At 45.9% G+C, this 23,042-nt stretch overlaps 4 protein-coding genes and 1 long non-coding RNA gene across 13 annotated transcripts in view; 4 read left to right on the top strand and 1 right to left on the bottom strand.

Annotated features, from left to right (window-relative positions):
• LOC104641271 (homeobox protein Hox-B6) overlaps positions 1-2,009 on the top strand; it is a 9,966-nt gene extending 7,957 nt beyond the window's left edge. For both annotated transcript variants that reach the window (XM_075774977.1, XM_075774978.1), the window contains exon 3: positions 905-2,009. In XM_075774977.1, coding sequence (XP_075631092.1) covers positions 905-1,164 — 260 coding nt within the window. In that variant the 3' untranslated portion in view covers positions 1,165-2,009. The remainder of the gene's footprint in view (positions 1-904) is intronic.
• The window catches only part of LOC142604983 (uncharacterized), a 17,236-nt gene extending 5,511 nt beyond the window's left edge, over positions 1-11,725 (bottom strand). Inside the window, exon 1 of one of the 2 annotated variants that reach the window (XR_012838809.1) lies at positions 11,177-11,725. This is a non-coding gene — a long non-coding RNA (uncharacterized LOC142604983). Of the gene's footprint in view, positions 1-7,733; positions 7,924-11,176 lie in introns of those variants that run through there. The other variant, XR_012838810.1, reaches the window with a different exon arrangement.
• HOXB3 (homeobox B3) overlaps positions 1-23,042 on the top strand; it is a 57,968-nt gene that overhangs the window by 7,958 nt on the left and 26,968 nt on the right. For 3 of the 5 annotated variants that reach the window (XM_075774968.1, XM_075774973.1, XM_075774967.1), the window contains exon 1: positions 8,106-8,243. The exons of 1 other annotated variant lie outside the window; for it this stretch is intronic. The gene's annotated coding sequence lies outside the window, so the exon portion shown is untranslated. Of the gene's footprint in view, positions 1-8,105; positions 8,244-17,561; positions 17,667-23,042 lie in introns of those variants that run through there. One more of the 5 variants, XM_075774970.1, reaches the window with a different exon arrangement.
• Positions 3,965-6,957, top strand: HOXB5 (homeobox B5). The gene is made up of 2 exons (XM_075774959.1): positions 3,965-4,823; positions 5,721-6,957. Exons 1-2 carry the CDS (start codon positions 4,274-4,276, stop codon positions 5,966-5,968), a joined length of 798 nt encoding a protein of 265 aa, XP_075631074.1. The 5' UTR covers positions 3,965-4,273; the 3' UTR covers positions 5,969-6,957.
• Positions 8,118-23,042, top strand: HOXB4 (homeobox B4). Of its 3 annotated transcripts, none has more exons than XM_075774974.1 (3): positions 8,118-8,243; positions 21,141-21,567; positions 22,343-23,042. In XM_075774974.1, exons 2-3 carry the CDS (start codon positions 21,147-21,149, stop codon positions 22,657-22,659), a joined length of 738 nt encoding a protein of 245 aa, XP_075631089.1. In that variant the 5' UTR covers positions 8,118-8,243; positions 21,141-21,146; the 3' UTR covers positions 22,660-23,042. The 3 variants fall into 3 exon arrangements, with proteins under 3 accessions (XP_075631089.1, XP_075631090.1, XP_010309028.2); XM_075774975.1 differs by lacking the exon at positions 8,118-8,243 and adding an exon at positions 17,611-17,666; XM_010310726.2 differs by lacking the exon at positions 8,118-8,243 and adding an exon at positions 20,805-21,032.

Raw genomic sequence — 23,042 nt, 5'->3', positions numbered from 1 at the left:
GATGACTTTACACACGCACGGACCCACACCCCCACGCAGCTCCCTCTCTCGCTGGCTACCCGATCTGGAGTTAAATAATATAAAAGTGTTTAAATATTTGAAAGGAGAGGGCTACATTTTTAATGAAACTCGCACATAATGAAAAGTCTGCCTGGGGAGAATTTTTTTTCCCCCTGGTGATATATGACTTCTTTAAGTGCTGTTTCCTCAATCAGAAAAAAAAAAGGGGGGGGCGGGAGAAGAAAAATAATAGAGGCTCACCACCCTCCTTCCCATGTTTAGATGCATTTGTTGCCTTTTAAGTTCCAAATTGATGTCCATTAGCGCAGGGACATAAAGTGTTGTGTCCTCTTTAATGTAGAGTTTGGGCAGATCGATTCACTTCATTATTGCTTAAATGCTCAGATCTATTACAGTTGCCGGTAGGGTGGAAAATAGCGAGGGCGGGCGGGGGGGGGAGAACACCTTGCGATTTTTCATCCCGGAATAAGATAGATCTTGCCCTGTCTCCCCGGCCCTGCCTGCAGTCTGGCAAGTTCAGCATTAACCCTTCTGCCCGGCTGCCTGCAGCGCGGCTGCGGATCCTCCGCGGGTGCGGCCCGGCCAGGGAGCCCTCCCTGCGCGCACGGAGGGCTTGACCGCGATGGGGCTTATTTTTGGGTTGGCCAAAGCTTTTGGAGAGCAGGGGAGCGGGCACGCACCCCTCCGCACCCAGCCGCGGTGCGGGGCGTAGCATCCCCGCGGATTATCCAGCATCTCCACGGAGCCACTAAACCTCAGGGCTCTCCCCTCTTTTTCCTTTCCTCCCTTATTTTTTCCTTCCTTCCTTCCCCCCTCCCCCCTCCTATTTCCCCCCCCTCTATTTTTTCCTATTTTTTCCTTTTATTTTTTGCGGGTGTCACAGGTTCCTCCTTCGGGCCCAGCGGCCGCAGAGGCCGCCAGACCTACACCCGCTACCAGACGCTGGAGCTGGAGAAGGAATTTCACTTCAACCGCTACCTGACCCGGCGCCGGCGGATCGAGATCGCCCATTCCCTCTGCCTGACGGAGCGGCAGATCAAAATCTGGTTCCAGAACCGCAGGATGAAGTGGAAAAAAGAGAATAAATTGCTCAACTCCTCGCAACTGAGCGCGGAGGAGGAGGAGGAGAAAACGGCGGAGTGAAAGTATTATTTAAAACACACAGAAAGAATAGAGAGGGAGTGAGTGAGTGTGTGTGAGAGCCGAGAGGATGAGGGGGGTGTGGGCTGGCTGCGAGGACAGGGAAAACCTGCACATTGGTGGGACAAGCCCTCTGCAGCAGCGGCAACAGCTAGAAAGTTTGGGCCACCAATGCCATGGACTCGTGTTCCCAGTGATCTGTTGTGTCCAGAAAAAAAACAAAACAAAAAAAAAAAATCAGGCTCTTAGTTGCGTTTTTTAATTTTTTTTTTTCCTTCCTAGTCCTCCCTCCCCTCCCACTCCACCCCCCGAAATGAAATAATAATAATAATAAAGCGAAGAGATAGAGAGAGAAGGAGGAAAAGAAAGGGAAAGAGAAAAGACAAAAAAAAAAAAAAAAAAGGACTCCTACCCGTGTTTCTACCCTTGGTGTCACTGTTAGTAATCTGCTAACTCTTGTATTTAATGGAAGTGCTGCAATATATGTCATTTGGGGTGTTTATTGTCTTAATTTTGTAAAAATGTTTCATGCACGGTTGACATAGGGTTTTTTTTCTTTTTTTTCTTTTTTTTTTTTTTTTTTTTTCCTCCTTTGGTAAATTAATCAAGCCCTGGGGTCTTTGTAATTAGGTTTGTTTGGTTTGGGGTTTTGGTTTTGTTTTTTTCTTTCTTTCTTTCTTTTTTTTATTTTTTTTAGGGGAAATCTACTGAAAGAACGAGTACTACCTAAAAGGATGCAAAAGCAACAACAAAGTTATATTTTATTAATTTTTTTTACGTGTTGTGTTTGAAGTTTGTCTTAGGTATGAACATGGAATTCTCTAATAAAAACAAAGTCTTCGATCTCACGCACACCACCCTGTCATTATTATTATCATTATTATTATTATCTTTCCCTTTTCCAGGGGAACTTGCCATTCTTAAGGAGCAGAGGGTTGTAAAGAGAGCCTTGCTTCTCTCTGTATGACACTGGCTTCTAATCTGCAAGGACAAGCAACTCCAAGCACACGGAAGTTACAGTGGAGAGATAAATCTGGTTTTCCCTCTTTTTGTCTAATCTTAAATGGAAGACCTTTCACCAATAGTATTTCCTCGCTGACATTCTGCTCTAGTATCGCTCTTTTTTATTGTTACAGTACAAAGAGTTATGACGAAACGCTCGCCATATACATAATAAATCAAGGAAACAGGCAAAAATATGCTCTCATTTATCTACCAAAGATACCTAACATTTGCCTAGCATCTTTCAAACATCTGGTCCCTTACTTCATATCCCCAAATCAAAGTGAAGTGTATTGCAAAAAAGTCCAGATTTCAAGGGAATTTGCCCTGCGAAACGAGTAGCTTCTCAGCTCCAGGAATAAAGCCTCCATTTAAGGGCGGGGGGGGGAAGGTGGAAAAATCTAAACTAAGCCTAACGAGCTCTTTTAAAAAAGAGTGGATTTTTATTTTCACTTGAAAGCGTTTTCAATGGCTCCTTTTGAGAGGCTGACTTTGCTAGGGATGGGATGGGGAACGTTTCTGCTCTGTACCAAAGAGGAATCTCCTGCATGCAAATAGCAAACTTTTCCTGGGTTTTGGGAATTAAACGAAAGGAAGTGCTTTTTCTGCTGGGGATTTAGGACTGGAAGCAAGCGACAAGCCCAGCCTATTTCGGATACCGTTTTCTGCAGCTTCACAGGGGGAAAACGCGATGAAACAGTATCTCCTGCCTCCCATCCCCTTTCCCCACTACCCACAAGAAATACCTATGTATGAATGCATTCCCCCGTGCCACAAGCTGGTTTAATGTCAGTCACTTTTAAAATCAATTCATGCAGAAGCTTCACAGCTGTAGGACATTTACTATTATTGCCACGCTTTTCATTGCCCGTAATTATTATAATTATATGTCACTTTCAATATGGCGCATAATTTCCAATGAGTTGCAGACAAGCATATGAAATTCCTAAACTGCCTTGGAAAAAAAAAAAAAAAAAAAAAAGGAGAGAGAAAAAAGAAGAAAAAAAAAAGAGAGAAAGTAATGCTTAACAAAGCACAGCTCTTTCACAACGTTTTTACCGATTTCAGAGTGCTTTTGCTCCCCAATATTCCTTGCAGGTTAGCAAATGGAAAGGAAAAACCACGTAGCACAACGCTGTGTTCAAAGAGGACGCGAAACGCTCAGGAACGAGAATATCCTAAAAGCGACGTTGTCAACCAGTTCCACCGGCTGGACTTTCCCTTCTTTTCCTTTATTCCTTCCCCCCCCCCTTCCCCCCCCCCCCTCCAGAATTCAGGTGTGACCGCATCGCTGGCTCCACACTCAGCGTGCAAGAAACCGGGACTTTTCTGACCATAACCACGCGAAATAAACCCAAGCGGCCACGCTCCCCCCTCCGCCCCCGCAGCAGCTTCGCCTCATCCCCCCCCGCTTCCAATATTAACCGAGAAGACTGCCCGGCCTCCCAGCGACCCGACACCTCATCCCTCGCTGCCTCTCCAACTGCCCCGGCGATGTTACAAAGGAAGAAATTAAGAGTTTAATAAAGAAAAGGAGCTGGGCGAGAAGACCCACGCGGGGATCGCGGACACGCGAGCCGCGGCAGGATTTCCCACCCACCCCACCCCCCCTCCCGCTTTTCATCTCTCCGTTGATTTTTAGGAAGGAAAAGGAAAATAAAAGAGGGGGAGGGAGGGGGGGGGAACGCGGAGCAGAGGCCGGCGGGGGTGGGTTTGGGGGTGCGGGGCCCCCCCCCCCGCGGGTGCGGTGCGTCGGCCCCGCGCGGCCGGCAGGTGGCGCGCTCCGCCAAGGTGGGGGGCGAACGCGGCGCCGGCGCGCCCGGGGATTTGGGGCGCCGCGCACCGACTTGGGCCTAAACGACTCCGCGATCGTCATTATTTGTAACCATAGAGCATGAATTACCTCTTGAGGTCATCAGTGAGAATTTACGACTGGTCAACAAAAGCACGTGATTCCCAAACGCACCCCCACCCTCCCCCCATATTTGGCCGCATACATAGCAAAAACGAAGTACAGTGCATTGCTATAATTCATTAATACATCATAAATCGTCAAGCACAGGGTTATAACGACCACGAGCCACAAATCAAGCCCTCCAAAATAACCCAAATGAGCTCTTACTTTGTAAACTCGTTCTCAGGGCGCTACCCAAATGGCCCCGACTATCAGTTACTAAATTATGGGACCAGCAGTTCCATGAACGGTTCTTACAGAGATTCAAGCACCATGCATTCCAGCTCTTATGGCTACAACTACAATGGGATGGACCTTAGCATCAACCGCTCAGCCTCCTCTAGTCACTTTGGGGCTGTGGGGGAGAGCTCCCGCGGTTTCCCTTCTCCAGCTCAGGAGAGCAGGTTTAGACAGGCGTCTAGCTGCTCCTTATCTTCTCCCGACTCCCTTCCCTGCTCCAACAGCGAGAGCCACGGAGGCAAACCCGCCCCGTCCCCCTCCGACCAAGCTACTTCTGCCAGCACCACCAACACAAATTTCACAGAACTAGACGAGACCAGCGCGTCCTCGGGAGCCGACGAGGGCACTCCAATAAGCAGCAGCATCCCCCGAGCGCAGGCAGAGCCCATCGCAACCTCCACCGCAGCAACAGAAGGGCAGGCACCTCAGATATTCCCTTGGATGAGGAAACTTCACATTAGCCATGGTACAGCTACTTCTTTTTCCGTCGTTGTCGTTGTTGTTGTTTATTTTCGCACACTCCTCTCTTTTTCTCTTGTGTTTTTCCCCCCCTTTTCCCTCCCCACCCACCCCCCGCTCCCTTTTTTCTCTCCTTCCTTTTATTCGGTGGAGGCGCTTTGATCAGAAACGCAGCTATTTATTGCTTTTGTATTTCTCGCTCTGGTCGCTGCTTTAAAGCTGCCTCTGGCGCCTGGAGGGGGGGCGATTTTATTTTAGTTTCGCTATTCTCGTCGCGAAATACGCGCTTATTTCAAGCCCTTAGCTCTATGTGGATGGTGGGAGAAGGTAATTTAAAAATTGAGGGAAGGGGGGAGTCCTGGGGGGGGAGAGGAAAGGAAAGAATTGACCATTAAAATGGCATTATATGCACAGATGGGTCTCTCAGTCTTCCCTACTCTTATTTCGCTGAGTGTATTCTTGACAATCTGCTCTTGACAAAACCAAAATTGCGAGGAGATACAAGGGGAATAGCGAGCCCCCCCCCCCCCCCCCCCCCCCCCGGTTTTCTCCTGGAGAAAAGAGCAGCATTAAACCAGATGCCCCTGCAAACAGACCCAGAAACACCCAGGCAGAGGCAGAAAAAGGGAGATTTCAAGAGCTCGCCTCTCCAGTTAAATTATGAATATTGAGTTGCAAATGTCGGTTCTAGAGGGGCCAAGGGTGGGGGGTTTTTACACGTGTCTGGGGGTGTGCGAGAAAGGGGGGGGGAGCTGTTATTTGGGGAATAAGCAGCTTTCCTAGCTGCTCAAAGGCGGCGAATATTTTACCTCGGTATTAAAAAAAAAAAAAAATAGCCTTAAGGATAACAAAAATCCTAGCAGAAAGCAAAAACCCAAACCCCGCTGTTGTCCGTGTTATTCAGACATGACTGGACCAGACGGTAAGAGGGCGAGGACAGCGTACACTCGCTACCAGACCCTGGAGTTGGAAAAGGAATTCCACTTCAATAGATATCTCACCCGCAGGAGGAGAATAGAGATCGCTCACGCTCTCTGCCTCTCCGAGCGCCAGATCAAAATCTGGTTCCAGAACAGGAGGATGAAATGGAAGAAGGATAATAAACTGAAAAGCATGAGCTTAGCCTCGGCGGGCAGCGCCTTTCAGCCATAAATTCTAGAGGAGGAATGTCGAGGAAAGAAGAGGAGACGAGAAAGAAATACGTAAATAAATAAATAAAGCGCCGCAGATCTTAGTTTCGGAGTACTGTACAGTGAGGCACCTTCTTTTTGGCATGTTGTTGATATTCTAAAACAACGCGTATGGTACCGTTATCCCAGGACTGAGTTCATGTCGTGTTTCGGTTATTTGTTCTTTTAAAAAAAAAAAAAAAATTAATTAAATTTTATTTCCAGATGCTCCTCATGCTCTTGTTGTTCTTATAAATGTATGTGTCCGTGCTCTCTTGATGCTTTCTGGAAAGCTAGCATGTTTTATGTCAGCCCTTTGAATGTTATAACTTATTTATAAATTGAGAACAGATACGATTGTTTGTTTATTTGTTGGGTTTTTTTCCCCTTTCCTGAGTTTACTGCTTTTGGGTGAGTTCTTCTCTGCCTAAGCTAAAATCGGGGGTTCCTGCACTACAGTCGCAGAAAAAAAAAAACTAAAAAAACAAACAAAAATGTAAAAAAAAAAAAAAAAGAAAAAAGAAAAGGAAAAAAAAACAAAAAAAAAAAAAAAGAAAAAGCTCTGTATCTTTCTGTCTTAAAATTGTCCAGTCTGTGTTTTAGTTCAAACTTCAGGCCAGGATTTCTAGTCCCAGGCTAATTCCGAGATGTACTCTTAGACGTGGGTAAACTTCACTATGAAAAAAAAAATAATGTATAAAATCGGACCAACAATAGAGTGCTCTAATGTTTGTAAATACTAGAAATATTTCTGATGTGACTAATAGACGGTTTGTAGTGGGCAGAGTGAATGCAATGTTATGTGTAAAAATGGCATCTGTCATGTCTAGCTGCCTGTTAGTACTTTGCCAATAAGCTTTTTGTATTTGTTTGTAGCTTTACTTGAAGTCAAATAAACGTTTCTCCTATTCACAAAGGCTCCCAGTTGCACTTTTTACACAACCTCTGAGATTTGCAGCACATGCTGAAGCCGGAGAGATGCCTGGCATGGAGCTGAGCCTGTGCTGGGAGCTCTCAGCAGAGCTGCAGCCTCTCCTGGGCAGCTCCTTGGGAGCTCAGAAACACCAAATACTCACATCAAACACCCTTCTGGCACCGCACGGGAATCAGCCACAACCCTCCTCACTGCCCCAAACGCCGTCTCCCCCAAACCAACACAGACACCCCCCCCCCCACGCCACCGTATCGGACAAACTGGTTTCGAGTACTTCAAGTTGCAATAACACGGTATAAACGCTTCCCCGGCAGATTTACGTGCATTTCAGGAATTGTCAGATATAGATATACACGACGCACACTTTCAAAGCGAGAGGTATTTATATCCGCATCAATGTCCACGGAAAACTGTGTTCTATAGAATTACAGATCTGTGTGTTTGTATAGGTACATTTATGAGATATATCTACCATGTATAGAGATAATACATTTCTGTGCTAAGCTGGACTCTCTCGCTACCTCTCGTCCTCGGCTTATCGTGCTTACTGCTTTTACCTCCCAGTCTCTGGCTCAACATGTAAATAACAGCTCACAGCTCTGTAACTACTGACACTACAACGAGTCATTTTGGCTGCAGATAATTTAACATCATCAAAGATGGCAAATGTTGCCATTTCACTACCTAGGGAATCTAACAAGGCACGAGATACTCCGGTTTAAAGTCGCTCGATTTGGCAAAACGCCACTGACATCTCTACAATACAGCTTAGGCTTTTTGTTCGTAGCAAGTAAAGTTGGAGCTTAAAACTTACCAAACTTAATCTCCCACTGTTTAGGTACTTCTTAAGTGATTTTGAGAGGGATGTGAAGTGGACTGTCAGATCCCAAACCATTTGCTCGCCTTCCCTTGATATTTTTCTTTTCTTTTCTTTCTTTTTTTTTCCTTTCTTTTTTTTTTTTTTTTTTTTACCAATAGCAAACTATGCCAAAAGTGGGTATGACATTTAGATGTCAAATGGATAGGGTTTTATCTAGAAGTTAGATCGTAAAAATCGCCCAGACCTCAGACAGATACCCCTCACTGGCTCTCAAAAGTCACGTGAGGTCCATAAAGTTAGTTTTATGGTTTTGGGGAGTTGACAATGTACAATATATTTCACATTCTCTAGAATGTTAAGTGACACTTTAACTGCTTGGTTTGGCTTGTAAGGGGCAGCAATGGGTGAGCACTTTTCCAGATGAGATAAACGTTGCAATTGCAGGGAACATGTTTTGCGGGTCCAGTTTTCAGTCCAGAGAGCCAATAGACTGGAGTCCTGAAAGTAAGTTCTTCTGAAATATTATCTGCTTAAACTATTTTAAAGGGTTGATATGGCTAAAGGCTGAGCGGGGAGGAAAGAGGGTCTGTCTCTCTTTCAGAGCTTTATTTCTCACTTTTGGAAGGTCCTAATTCTTATCCTCCCGAGAGCTGGAATTGCATTACGTTTCCATCAGAGCTTCGAGGCCCGCAAGTAAACTTTGTGGAAGCGGGAGAAATAGAGGATCTGTACAGATTCATTATCATCACAAGGCAAACTCCATCCTGTCTTTGCCGGGGGACATGTGTACTTCAGACAAAGTTGGGTTTTGTCCTTCGCCATGTAAAAAGACTCTTGCTCGTTTATCGGAGGGGATTCCGTGTGGTTTATACTGCTCGCAAATAGCCACAAATCGGGCCCATGCCTTTGCATTTCAATTAGCTGTATTCTGTCTGTGCTCTTCAGGTTGTTAACACCTTTTGATTTTAATTATTTTCACCTGCTTGCCAAAGAAATGTGTGCACTTTTCTGTTTTTCCTTTCGGCCTGTGTGGAGACTGGGGTTTTTTGCCCCAGGGCTTGCTTTCTTCCCCCCCCCTTTTACTTTTTTTTTTCTATTGGGTTTCGGGTTGGGTTGGTTTTTTTTTTTTCCTCCCCCAATAATACGAACGAGTGTCCTCGTATTTCCGTAGTTCGTTTCTACCATATGGAGACACTGAATGACCGCTGTTATGTCTCCAGCCTGTCTTGAAGTGCTACAGAAAAATAATCAGAGAGGCTGCAGTTTGCGTACGGACCCTCCGAACCTTATTGAACCCACCCATACCTCCCAGATTTCCTTCTCCCTCTCTAAGGGTAACATCATTCTGGAAAAGGCAGGCAGCAGCCTTTTTCTTTGGGAAAATAAACAAGTTAGCGGGGAAGGGCAGAGAGCAGAGCCTGCCGTGGCTGGGGGGCGAGGGGCTGCGGCGGGGGCTGCGTCCCCCCGCTCCGGGGTGGGGCGGGCAGGTGGCCCCGGCCGGAGGCTCCGGCTCCGCGGCCGCGCAGATAGAGCAAAATACAGCAAAATAAAGCAGATAGAAGCAAAGCAGAGCAACAACAACAAAAAAACCTGGAGAGGTTGCTTAGGGTTTTTTTTTGTTTGTTTGGTTTGTTGGGTTTTTTTAAAATCTCGGTCGCCACATCTGCAGCAGAGGTGGGGGGACACTTCGTCCATACCTGAACCAACTCCCATCTATCCCCCCTCCCCTCGTTCCTTAAATAATAATAATAATAATAATAATAATAATAATAATAAAAAAGTTCAAAGCGGAGGTAGGGGGTGGGGGTGGGGTTTTTCTAGAATTTGGAGCAGTCACAAGCTGCTTTTTTTTTTTCCCCCCCTCCTTTTTACGGTAAGACAACATTTGGTGGACACATGTCCGTCTCTTTTACACAAAGCAGAATGTCCCCCTTTAGCACACTTTGGAGATTGCTTTTCCTTCCTTGGGCTGTTTTTCCTGTCCTGCTCCATGTGTCTCCTAATATCTTTGCTATCATCATTTGAACTTCTGGCTTCTCCCTGAGCAGTCAGAGGGTGGCCAGTGCAATCCCGAAAAACCTCTGCTCTGAAAACCTGTAAACACAAATGCAAAAGCTGGAAATTCAAGAAAGGGAAGCAGGGTGCCCGGAGCCTTTCCTATTCAGCAGACTGGTTTTATGCTGAACAGCCTCTCCCTAATCTTTTAGTAAGCTGGACGCCTGCTTTTCGGTTGATAATAAAGATATTTTACGGGATCCTAAAGGGCTTCAGTGGAATGGTCTTTAAAGGTGAATTTTGCCGCACAAACACGACAGGCTGCAGGCGGTTTGTCTGCACGGGGTTAGAAACGTTGGGAGGAGAGGGGATGTGGGGAGAGGTGTGTGATCGTGTCGGGGTTAGATCAAGTGATGGCCTGCGAATTCTTACCTTTCTGATCTGTTCTGGCGGCTAGAAATAATTTCTCCTGATTCAAATGATAACGAGCGATTTAGGCAAGAAAAGTGTCATCTCTTCGCCTGAATGTATGTTTGAAAATATGTTCAATGCACACATGTACCCACAAACACTGTGTTTCCAAAATATATTAATCCATCCATATATCCATAGATCTATCCATCCATCCACCCACCTCTTCCCTATCCATCATCTGCATCACTATCCAATCCTCACCCAAAGATACTCATTTTTTAGATAGTCCAGGGCAAACTTTGCTTCCAAATTCATTCAGATCACAGGAGGCACAAGGGTGTGGGTTTTTTTTTTTCATAAGTACCACCATTCCTAATATCTTGGTGTATGCAGCATGTTATTTCAAGGGGAAAAAAAAAAAAAAAAGCAGATCAAAATAGCCAGACCTAGGGGAATTTGCAATGCAGTTTGGGTACAGGACATTGCAGCAAGGAGGAGATGCCTGTATGGGTGACAAGAGGTAACAACCCTGTGCCACCCCCTTGATTTGAGCATCCTCCGCACAGGGATGGCACCAGGCCTGTGTCACAGCAAAGGAACAGGGACTGGATTTTGTTGCTGGCATGATAATATCATGTTTCCCTCTCCTTTCCATTGCTCACAAGAAACCACGTCCTCTCTGCCCACGAGATCTACTTTCTACTTGCGTCATGTAGCACGTTTTTTTGGTTGGGGTTTGGTTATGGTTTGTGGTTTGTTTTTTGTTTTTGTTTTTTGGTTTTTTTACAACCTGGATTTTGGGGGGTTTACTTGGGGATTTTTCTTTTCCCTTACATGGTGTTAACCTCCAGCTTCCTGTGAGGCATAAGGAGGTATCATTGTCTACCATTTTACAGCCTGGAAGGGGTCACAGGCTTAGCACAGGCTTCCCCCCTCCATCCTTTAAAGAAAGAAACAAAAAAAAAAATCTCCCTGTTGCTGGTGAAAAGGAAGTATAAGGAGAGTAAACAGGAAAATGGAACTCTGACCGTGCAGGTAGGCGGGGATTTTCCTTTGCATTTTTCATCATTTCTCTCACTTTAATGGCGTACATCAGGCATGGGACAATTAGTTCTTCTGTAGCTGTAGAAGACAGAATAAATACAAAATGCTTTAATATTGGGTCTAAGAATAAGGAGAATCTCTAGGACATGATTACTGCTTAGGAAGGAAAGTATCTTTTTTTTTTTTTTTTTTTTAACCTGTAGTTGCACAGACCTTTATGCCATGACTCTGGGTACAGATGGGGAAAGCCCCTGATTTAAAGACTCTCCAAAACTGAGTCTGGGGATGGCCTGGGTAGATGGGGGCTGTTTGCCCCCCAAAATGCAAAGTCTTCCACAGCCTAGAGGAGCCTCCCCTTGACCTCACCTGGCTCACAGCATCTCTCACTTACTAAAAATGGGTGCAACAATAACCACTTTTGCCCTTTTTTTGCTCCCCCCCGTCATGTCACTTTAGCCTCTCCCCATCCCTGAGGGTTTCCTATTTCGTTCAGTAAACAGCATCTAAACCTCGCTGGTACTAGGAAGGAAAAAAAAAGCCCAAACCCAAAGGCAGCTACTTCTCACACAAGAGCCAGCCCAGGCTGCACAGACTGGAAGAGCCGAGCTCAGCATCTGTATTAATTGTCGCCCCCTTCAAGCTGGCTTTTGGGGCACCCCCCAGGGCCCTGTGCCAGGGCGGGCATGGGACCCCCATGCCCAGGCTGCTGCTGAGGGGCGAAAAAGATGACATTTCACCCGTAAAATAGCCATTTGGTTCCCAGGTTCGTTCAGCAATAAATGGGAGGGAAAATGCGTTTGTGAGCAGCACGGAGGGGTTTGGGGAGCGCTTCAGTGCAAGAGGCAGCTCCGTGCTGCAATGCCGTTGTCAGGCCATCTTGAATGTCATGGCTTTATTTATCTTTCTTTTCTTTTCTTTTTTTTTTTTTTAGGATTTTTTTTTAAAGAGTTTGTGCGGTTTAGACCTTCTTTGCTCACTGACTACGGCGTAACACAAAATAAAATTTCCTCCCACCCAGGTTCTAAAAAACTCAACCAAGCCAGCAAGCAGACCAAACTAAAAACAAAACCAAAACAAAGAAACCCCACCAAAAACAAACTTCGCCAAGGTAACCTAGTTACAGATGTGTATGATGTCTTATTTTATTCAACAAAAAGTGATTAAAATCTGTTAAAGGATTTAATTAAGAGAATTAAATGAAAAGGAAGGGGCACAAATGAGTTGGAAAAAAGCGAAGCTATTCTAAACGATTAAATCGCCATTTTAACAGTATAATGGGGTTTGCATACTGAAAAGAGAAATCAGAGCTCATATCTCATCAATAATTCATAGGCAAGAGGGATCATTCCGAGGTCAGCAGACTTGTACAGCCCCGGCTCCTCGCTCGGAGGAGAGGGTGAGCATCGTATCACAACACCACACGGACCCCAGGGGCTGCCGGGTCACCTTTTTAAGGAAAACATAAGCTCCAGGGTTGGGGTTTTTTCCTTCTTTCCTCCCCTCTCCTTTTTTTTTTTTTTTTTTTTAATTTACCAAGTCCCACTGCCCGGGTGTTGGTGACTGGCAGTAAAAGAGGGGGAGGGCTGGAGAAGGACTGGATGTGGTTCATATTGCTCCAATACAGACACACACCAACAATACGATAATCATGCTTTTGAGAAGCCAAAGGGATCTCTCTCTTTTTTTTTTTCTTTTTTTTTTTCTTTTTTTCTTTTTTTTTTTTTTTTAACCCGTTGGCCACAAAAATGAAGGTTGGGAGGCTGTGGCTCCTTATCTGCCTTGGCGGGGATGTGCTGGCGGCAGGGACTAGAAATGGCACTGCTCGGGCTGTAATTCTTGCATTTCCTTCTATTTAAAGGGAGAATCCGATTATTCACCTATTTATTTGCCGTAGTCCTGTAAATTACTCCAGCCTACACACATAGCCCATGACCTCCCCAAGAAGGGAAAGCTCTCGAAGGAAACCAGCCCCTTCCCTCCAGCTCCACTCCCCAAACCCCTTTCCCTCCCCCACAGTTGAATTTCAGGCTGAGAAATTGCTCTTTCTTTCCCCCAGCCCCAACCTCTTCCTTTTTTTTATTTACACGTCCGACCTGAAGGGAAGGAGCTGACGGGATTATTTAAAATCCTCTCGATAAAGGTCTCTCCTCAATTAGGGAACCCGAAAAAGACTTTCATGGGGTTTGGCTCCTCCTCTGAGGGCCTCTTTCCAGTCCCAGAATGGATTTAAGAATGAAATTTTCTTTCAGAGCGTGGCTATTTCGGTGTCCGAGCTGATTTTTCCCATTCTTTCCTAATGTTAAATAAGTGGTCTTTGGAAGGAGGTTGATAACTTAACTCGAGAGGTGTCCACCCGGCATAGTTTTCCCGTGTTCTGTTACCCTAAATAGCTTTAAAAAGAAACTATTTTGACAGCGAGCGTTGAAAGAATAAGACTAGTACGAGGGTTTTTTTCCCTTTGATTTATCTCTTTTTAACATGTGTATGTGTGTGTATGTATATATACACATACATACATATATATATATATATACCCTTCAAGTCAAAACAAATTACAGCGCTGGGATTTTGTGTAAAGGACGTTTGTTTGGTGGCAAACCAGGGGTCTGTTTATGTAGGGAGACTTTGCAAAACCGGGGAGGGAGGGAGGAATTTGGGATGGAGCGGGGGGAACAGGAGACCCCGGGCAGGGGGATTCGCGCAGCCTCCTCGCCTGTAACGTCCCCAAGCAGCCAGCAGAGCTCGCTTCAGACCAAGTTCACTGCCAGCAGGGACGGGCCGAGCCGGGCCGGGCTGGAGCGGGACCGGCCGCCCCGCAGCTCCGCGTCCCGCCGGGCTCCGGCTCCCCCCGGGCGGCCGCGGCGCTGCTCGTCGCCGAGCCCTCCGGTGCTCCAAAAATAATCATAGAACACCTCCCTCTTTACATCCACCCCCCCCCCCCCAAAAAAAAAAAAGGGAAAAAAATGATCAGAGCAGGCTAATTACTGCAGTCAACAACTCACCTAGGTGAAATCCCAAATAAAAGACAAATAACGCAATGCAGCTGTGGTTTAAGGCTTTTTCCCTCCCCTCCTGTTCTTTTAAATATAAAAGGGGGGGGGGGGGGGGCAAAGGGAAAAAAATTCAGCTGTCTAAGACTGTAATGGGTGATCCGGAGATAAAGATCTAATGTTTGCAAAGCTCTGATTTGTTGTTCTCCCCTGGGGAAAAAAAATCACGAAGAAATGTAGATTTTTTCCCCCACTTTTCTTTTTAAAGTAAAATAAAATAGGGAAATCAGCGCTGCATTAGTTTCTAGAGACGTAGACGGTAACTCTGGTCTTGGGGGGCTTGTTAGTACAGCATTATAGCTCGAGGGGTCAAAAAGTTGAGGGTCAAAAGTTTACGCTGTGCGTGACTCAGTCTTGTGTATAACCCTGATAGACTGATGTCAGGGGGGGAAAAAAGAGAGAGAGGGAGAGAGAGAAAGAAAGCGGGGAGGGGGGCGAGGTGGGAGGAAGAGTCTCTGCTCATGGGCAGAGATGGGAGAAGGTGATAGTGAGGTGGGAGCGACCTTCAGCCACAAGCCGGGGGGGGCTGCAGGATTTGGGGTGGGATGTCGGTAGAAAATAAGGTAGATTGATTTGGGTCTCCCGTGAGGAAACGCCGAGCGACTTCTTAGTATTTTTCTAAGATAACCCCTGAAACGCTATTTGGAGTCGAATTAACAGAATATAGGGGGAAATGCATTTATTAAATCCAATTACGTGGAGGTCCCTCTAGGATATTAACGCGAGCAGTTAAAAAATAATTTTCATTCCAGCGTCAATTTTGTTTGGATAGGGTTTAAATTATACAGAAAAAAAAAAAAAAAAAAAAGTCTGACACGGTTGGTGAAAATGTGTTCTAAGATCTTTACTTGGAAACACTTCCAAACCCCTTGGAGAGGTGCCTGTCTCCCGCCTCCCCCGGGCGCCGCAGCCCCAGCGCCAAACATTTTTTAATACGTACTCGGTATGAGTGCAAATACTCATCCAAAAAAATAAAAGAAATACACGAAATAACGTCCATGATTTACTGTTTGCATTTCTACCTTAATCGTAGGAAATCTAGACTAATGATATATAGGCAAAATCAATGGACTGATGGCTTTAAAAAATTCAATGTATGTATTTAAAGGCGCTTTTAAGTACCCGTTTCGTCGCTCGGTCCGGTTAAAGTAGCTAATTTTGTTTTGCAGCACGCTTTCCGTCGGAATTTGAATGAAATGTTTTATATTTCTTGCTTGAAATGTGACTCCACTCTGGTCATTGCAACAGTTTAATGAACTGATATAATAAATATTTCCCTTGGCATTTCAAAGTTATTTCTACACTGCCAGACTTTGAACCCTCCAAACTCTAAATATTATTTGCACTGGGACTGGGGAAGATCTTTTCAATGGCTTCTTAAGCAAACAGTCGTAGCAAGGCAAACTCTTCGGGAAGAAAAAAAAAGAAAAAAAAAAAAAAAGAAAAAAAGAGCCCTGCAAATTTGCCTTTTTCCCCCCTCGGCTTTTAAATATTTTCAGTGACTAAATAATTATAACAAGGGTCATTTTTCTTGGAAGAGAAAGAGAGAATATTAGAGCCCTGGGAAAGGCATTCTGGAAAATCCATTTGCTTTCCCGATGCGGATATATTCATGGAGTAGGTGAAATTCAAGAGAACGTAAAGCGTTTTGCTTCGCGTGATAAGGCTCGGGTTTAATTAATTGCCATGAATTTGCTTGGTATTTATAAAATATCACTATATAAGGGCTACCGTTTAGTTGTAACTTGGGTGATCCATCTCTTCGCCCTTGTAATTACTATACTTATCTCTCTAGAACAGTCATTCCTACTCCAGGTTTATAGAACAGGTAATGGATAATAAAGGCCATTTGTTTTCGGGATATTAAAACAAGCAGGTATAATTTCACGGCAATAAAAAAAAAAAAAACAACCAACCCACAAACACGTCCCAACTTTCCTTATAATATCCACTCCTACATCATAACGTTTAACTTTCAATTTAGGGACGCGAGGCTGCGTCTTCGTTTGAAGTGGGTTCATTTGGAGAGATGTAAGGAGGGAGAGCGAGCGAGGGAGGGGAGGAGAGAGGAAGGAAATTAAAGGTATCATTTTCAAGGATATTTCTAATTTATCTCCCTTGCTCGGGGCGGACTCGGCTTGGCCCGGGGGTGAGGGTCCCTAACTACCAGCCAGGCGCAGCAAACACAACTCAGGGTTGGGTTTTCCTTCTCCCTTTTTTTTTTTTTAAATTTTTTTTTTTTTTTCTCCTCGCCGGACAATCAATTGTATGCGCTTTTTAATCCCGATTTACTCTCCATATGACCTCTTTATCGCGAAGAGAAACGCGGGGTTGGAGCTGGTGGTGTAAACGCGGAGATAAATGGTGAATCCGCGCAGGGATGCTCCGCTCCCCCCGTCCCTGCCAGCGCTCCTCGCTTGCTGCTTCACGGGGTTTAGGTGAAAATATGATTATTTTTTTTATTTATTAGAAATGAAAAGGATACACAAGGCTGGCTGGGAAACCACGCAAGGCTTAAATCTTCGTTTCCCTGTTGCAAAACAGGTGTGAGCTGATTTCCACCTAACCCTGCAGCCACCCTCGGCACATTTATACAGCTCAGATGCTGTCGAGGCGCCGGTTCTGCCCTAAAGAAGCACCTCAGACCTCCAGCGCTGCCCGTTTGCTGGAGGGGGGGTGGGGGTGGGCGCGGAAATTCCAGTTTAATACACAAACCCGACCGGTTTGCGCATCCGAAAGAGAAAAAAATAATTCAAGTTTTAAAAATCCCCATCTTCATTGCTGCTAGAAACGAGAGCGAGATCTCCGAGAGAGGGGGAAATATATCCGGGGGGGAAAAAAAAAAAAAAAAGAAAAAAAAAAACTTAAAATCCAAGCGCGGAGCGGGGCTGGGGAGGGCGCGGAGCGGCGCGGAGGGAGCGCGGCGCGGGGTGAACCGCGGGTCAGCGCGGCTCTCGGCGGCCGCCGCGCTGCGGACACGCCTCGCTGTTTAACAAAGACTGACAAACTATGAGATTAATACCAAAACTTGCGGGTTTCCCACCCCAAAATGCTCAGAGGGCCTCCTGGCGCTGCCAGGAGCAGTTCCGCTCGCCTTTAAGGACAATAGTGGTTTATACTGGGGGAGCGGGGGAGGGGGCACCAACAAACCCCACCAAAAAAAAAAAAAAAAAAAAAGAGAGAAAAAAGAGAGAGAGAAGAAGAAGAGAGCGAGAAATTAGTGTTCTTATCGAGAAATAATCTCATTGAAAAAGCAACACGGGGAAGAGAGAGCAGAATAGCCCAGGCTGGATTGGGGAGGGGGGCGGCGGGGGGGGGCAGGGGGTTTCTGTAGGATTCCGCCTGCAAAACCTTACCAAGTTTTGAGGGAGAGTCCTAAACCCCTCGGGGATTACTCCGAGGAGAGGAGCCACGTTTTGCCAAGGTAGGTACCGCTGTCGGCGTTACACCTGGGCGGTGCGGCCGGGCTGGGGTGTGGGGGGGGGCACCCCCTGCTTAGTGCCCCCTCTTTTGGGGTGACCAAAGAGGCGTTCAGCATCAGGAGCCGTTTAATAGTCCCCCTGCGCTGGCAGGTGCCTCGGGGAGGCTTTTGGGGAGGGTCGGGGGCTCCGCCGGCCCCCCCGGGGCAGGGGGGGGGGGGGGGAAGGAAGAACAGGCCGTGGGGACCCAGACGACCCCCCCTTCCTTCCTGACTGAGGTTGCTTTGAAATGGAAAAGAGCCCGGGTGAAATTTGCTGTGAGAAACTTCCGCGACGTGGGGCGGTTTCCCAGCGAAAGGGAGAAAGGTGTGCGGGGAGGGGGGGGGCAGAGAGGGGCTGCCTTTAATTTGGGATCAGAGGCGGTGAGGGGGAGATTTCTTGGAGGTGTGGTGGGGGGAAGATTTCTGGTAAACGCTAGGGGTGCTGGTTTGCTGGCACCAAACCCCTTGTGTCATTGGGAAGGAAAATTAAAACGGATTTTTTTTTTTTTAAAGGATGTGGGAGGGGGTTAAAAATACGGAATAGGCCTAGTTATTTCTATTCAGACTCCTCTCCTCTGTTAGGAGATCGCTACGGTACCGGCTGCGAGGAAATACAATAAAATAAATCAGAGAAGGGATTGGAAAGGAGGAATAAAATTTAAGAGAGAGAAAAAAAGAGCTCTAATGGGATTGGTTCTGTAGAATTATTTTATGGCATCCATCTACACGTTGTACAAGCAGATTTGATTTGGCTTCTTATTTTTATGGCAGGTTTTAGAGGGGAAGGTAAATTTTAGAGTTGCTGCCTGCTCCGCAGCAAAGTGGAGGTGGGAAACTCTCTGCTCTGTGCGAAAGGCGCCTTCGCTTGGCTCTGCTGCTTTTGCTGGAAAGCTGGGTTTTGCTTAGGCGTGTAAAATGGTTTGGGGATTGTCCTAGGTACATTTGGGTTTATGTCTTAAAGCATGCCTTCGTTTTTCTCTTTATCTGGGAATTACACGTTTTAGCAGGAAAACCGACTATTCACCTTAAAGTACCTGAAAAATCTCGGGGCACCCTGTGTCCGGGAAAGCTACGGCACATTTCCTCTTGGCCGTAACTATTTTTGGTAGAAAGAAATGCAGGAGTTTGTGAAATACGTGTAAGAGATTTCTCAGGAATTTTAGTGTAGAGGAAAGGCAGCTTTTCTCGCATAGCCGCTCTGCTGTGGCATTTAAATGCAATTAATTCGGGAGATACTTGACCAAAAAGTGTTCTGCCTTTTGAAATACAAAAAAAAAAAAAAAAAAAAAAGGGGGGGGGGGGAGAGGATGCTATACTTTTAATCTCTTGGGCAACTGTAATTTTAAACGAAATCTCAACATGATGCTACCCTCATTAGTTCCGAATGAAGGTTCATTACCTAGACAGTATGAATATTTTATTGCTTTATATCCCTTTTTCGGAAATGAAACGCCTTTGATCTTTTTCTCGGGTTGTAAAAAGAATTGCCTGTCATTAAAAAAAAAACCTGTCGTCCCATCTGCCTTTACATTCTGTATTTCTTTTCATCTGTTTCTTTCTTTTTTTTATATAATTTATCCGCACACGCACGTATAAACCCAAACCTTGGTTGACCTCTAAGAACGAAAAATGGATTAAATCTTTGCGCTGCGTATCAGAGAATAATTACGAGGGTTTCAGGATGGAGGGGGACGGAGATAAGGCATTTTGCTTTTAAACGACAATTATTTGGATTCGAGTCTCGTTGTGCGTCTATCCTTACATATTCAGTCCAGGAACTGATTTTTTTTTAGCATACTAATGCATAAGGTGTGGACGAGAAGGTAGAAAAGTTCTCGTTTTTCTAATCTAGTATCAGCTATTCGGGTACTGAATTGGTGCTTTAATTAATCGTCTTTCCTCTGAAGAGTGAATCTTTTAGCCATCTTTAGATTAATTCTTGATCTCTCGAGTCACAAAACTTTACACCCCTGCCCCCTTTCCCCAGAAGATAATTATGGCGGTAGGCGAAGATCTCTGACCAAGGAGGATGCATCTGTCTTCTATATGTACCCTGTAGATCCGAATTTGTGTAAAGGAAGTTGGGTCACAAATTCGTATCTAGGGGAATATGTAGTTGACACAAACACTACAGGTCACAATCCCAGAAGGCATTAAAAAAAAAAAAAAAAAAAAAAAAAGCCACCCACACCCCCAGAACCCTAAATAAAGGCTGAAAACAAGGTCTTAACCGGAATATCGGTTTATAGCCAAAAAGAAATACTTTGGATTTGACCTTAGCTCAACTCCAGCGCTCCTGCGATAAACTTTATCATCACTTCGAGATAAAATCTGAGCTGCAAAGGCGGGGGGGGGGGTGTGTGTGTCAGGGGCGTTATTACTGCGATTTGAGAGCCAGGATCCCACTATTGCTTTACTTTGTGTAATCTCAGCACTGACATCGGGAAAAAAAAAAAAAAAAAAAAAAAAAAAATTACTGCTTTTTTCCCTGCCGCTTTTGAGAAGCCTATTGCGCGTTTTAGGTTTAAGCACGAATTTGAGGAATTAAGGGTGGCTTTTGAAAGGCTGCTGGTTTGCTCTGGCTTTTAAAGCCTCTTTATTACAAGAAGGGCGAGGCGAAGATGCATTAGGACTTGGGCTAATTCGCTTTTGTAATTGTTCATCAAGTCCTTGATTTCTTGCTTGGAGGACGGGCTCCTTTTTCCATCGGTGCGTGGGAAAACAGTCAATCTCAGAGCACAGCTAAATGTGATTTAGGAGACCGGGTACCCCGAATTAGCTGATGAATTTCTTATCGATCCCAAACAAGCCCTATTCATCTCTGCCAGGCTCGGGGCGCAATGTCCCTTCCCGTATCACCTTAGCACGGAATGAGATGCAACCACCACCCGGAGGGACCGCCATGGATCATGTGCGGGGGCAGCGGCTGCGACCCGCAGCCCCAAACCCCCTGAAAAATCATTTTTACCCTCTCTTTTAAAATTTTTTTTTTCCTTTTTTTGGGGGGGATTTTTATTTTTCCTACCCCCCCTTTCCCCGGGTTCCCCCCCCCGCCCCGAGCCAGGACACACCCCCGAGGGGTGTGGGCCGGGGGGGGGCGGGGGGGGCCGGTTCTCGCCCACGGGGCGCTGCGGAGCCCGGGGCCGGCGGGGCCCGGCGGCGCCGGGGCCGGGGGCGGCCGGAGGGGAACGGGCGCCCCCGGCCGCCTCCCCGGGGATGCTCGGGGCCCCGGGAGAGCCCGGGCTGGGCAGATTTCCTTATCCGGGGATCGCAGGGCACCTCGCCATTGGCCCGCGCTGTCACATGGACTCCAACTTTGTTCACTTGACAGTAAGTAGGAGGGTTTCACGAAACAGGAAAACGAGTAAAGGGGGGGACAGGAATAAATTTTAGGAGAGATATATATATTATTTTTTTTTTCGTGTGTGCAATTCTAAGAAATTAATGGCCATGAGCTCGTTTTTGATCAACTCCAACTATGTGGACCCCAAGTTCCCACCCTGTGAAGAGTATTCCCACAGCGATTACCTTCCCAATCACTCGCCGGAATATTACAGCAGCCAGAGGCGAGAGAGCACTTTCCAACATGAAGCGATGTACCAGCCGCGGTCAGCCTGCAAGGAGCAGCTCTACTCGTCCTGTCAGAGCTCCGGCCACCAAGCAGCGGTGTTATCCCCCCGGGGTCATGTCCATCCTCCGGCCGGACTGCAGAGCCACCTCTCTGAGCCAAACCATCCCTGCGAGCCGGTCACCCCCAGCCCACCACCCTCCTGCAGCCAAAACTCTCTGAACCAAAGCCCTTCCAATTCCTCTTGCAAAGAGCCGGTAGTTTACCCCTGGATGAAAAAAGTCCATGTAAGCACGGGTAAGTGAACTAAAGTGGCTTTGCTTTATACTAAGTAGCACCTCAAAGTCTTGTAGAAATCTTATTGCACCAGTTGTAAAATAACCATTCGTGGAGATTTACGATCGCCTGTTTGCAGAGCGGTATAATTACATCCTCCATAAATTTTTATTGCTCTGCTTGGCCATGTGCCTTTGAAGTCTCTGTTACCATCCTCCTCCAATTTCTTGCAGGCTACTTTTTTTATGGCTGTTGAATCTTCATAAGTTAAGTTTTATGTTTTCGTAATTTGTATTTAAGTGGCGGGTTGAGTAAACTTTTACTATTTTCCCTTCCTCCCCCCCCCTTTATTTATTTTTTTTTTGTGTGATATTTAATAAAAAGGAGTGTCTGTGTTTGCCTGTTTGCACGTGTGTAGGGGGGACATTAAAGATTTGGAGATAATAGAGTGATGCTCAAGTAGAGGTGTGTATAAAAATGTGTATATACACACGTAGAGGGCATGGAAAATGTGTCTAGGGGACCTTATAAAAACGTTTAGACAGGAATACACGTCAAGAAATGAGGATGGAGGTGGAGATTTGGAGATAGGTTCTGCGTATATTTTTCGAAGGTTTGAGGTGTATTTTTTTTTTAGTATATCCCCCCATCAAAAGAATGTTTGAAGCTTTTTTTTGGGGGGGGGGGGGAGGACCCATTAAAGGAACAACTCAGTAATTCTTCTTCTGCTCTTTTTTTCCCCTCTCCTCCCCCCCTTTTTTTTTCTTTTTCTTTTTCCTCCTTTGTGTTTGTTCAGTAAACCCCAATTACTCAGGAGGGGAACCGAAACGCTCCCGCACAGCCTACACCAGGCAGCAAGTCCTGGAGCTGGAGAAGGAATTTCACTATAACCGCTATCTCACCCGGAGGCGCAGGGTCGAGATCGCCCATTCCCTTTGCCTCTCCGAGCGCCAGATCAAAATCTGGTTCCAGAACAGGAGGATGAAATGGAAAAAAGATCACAAGTTACCAAATACCAAGATCAGGTCTAATTCTTCCAGCTCCTCTGCCAGCCTGCAGATCCCACAAGGAGGATCTCAAAACCGATCCCATGGACCAGCCACCAGCCTATAACTATTCCTTGGACGGATGGATGGAGTGTGTGTGTCTGTGGGTGTGAGTTTGTGTGTGTGTAGGGAACACATGATTTTTTTTTTTTTTTTTAAATGCTCCAAGAAGCGAGGGAAGGAGGGGTGCTCTTTATTTATAGGGGTAACAGAGGGAGACTCAGCTGCAACAAAGCAGACCCGTGCTGTTGTGCCTCTCTTCCATTAAAAGAAGGCTGTAGATAGTAGTTTTCAGATTTGGCTAAGATGGATCCTTGTTTCATCTTTAATCACGCCAAGCTCTGCCCCATTTGTCATGTTTACTCTCCCGTACAAAGGATGGACCTTATGTCTGCTATTACCTCGACAACCAGTGCTCACTTTAATAAATGAGGCTCAGTTTCTTCAAGA

The sequence above is a fragment of the Balearica regulorum genome, chromosome 24 (assembly GCF_011004875.1).
Source record: "Balearica regulorum gibbericeps isolate bBalReg1 chromosome 24, bBalReg1.pri, whole genome shotgun sequence".
Lineage (NCBI taxonomy): Eukaryota > Metazoa > Chordata > Aves > Gruiformes > Gruidae > Balearica > Balearica regulorum.
The sequence above is the reverse complement of the archived record's forward strand: the minus strand, read 5'-3'. Positions and strand labels throughout refer to the sequence as shown.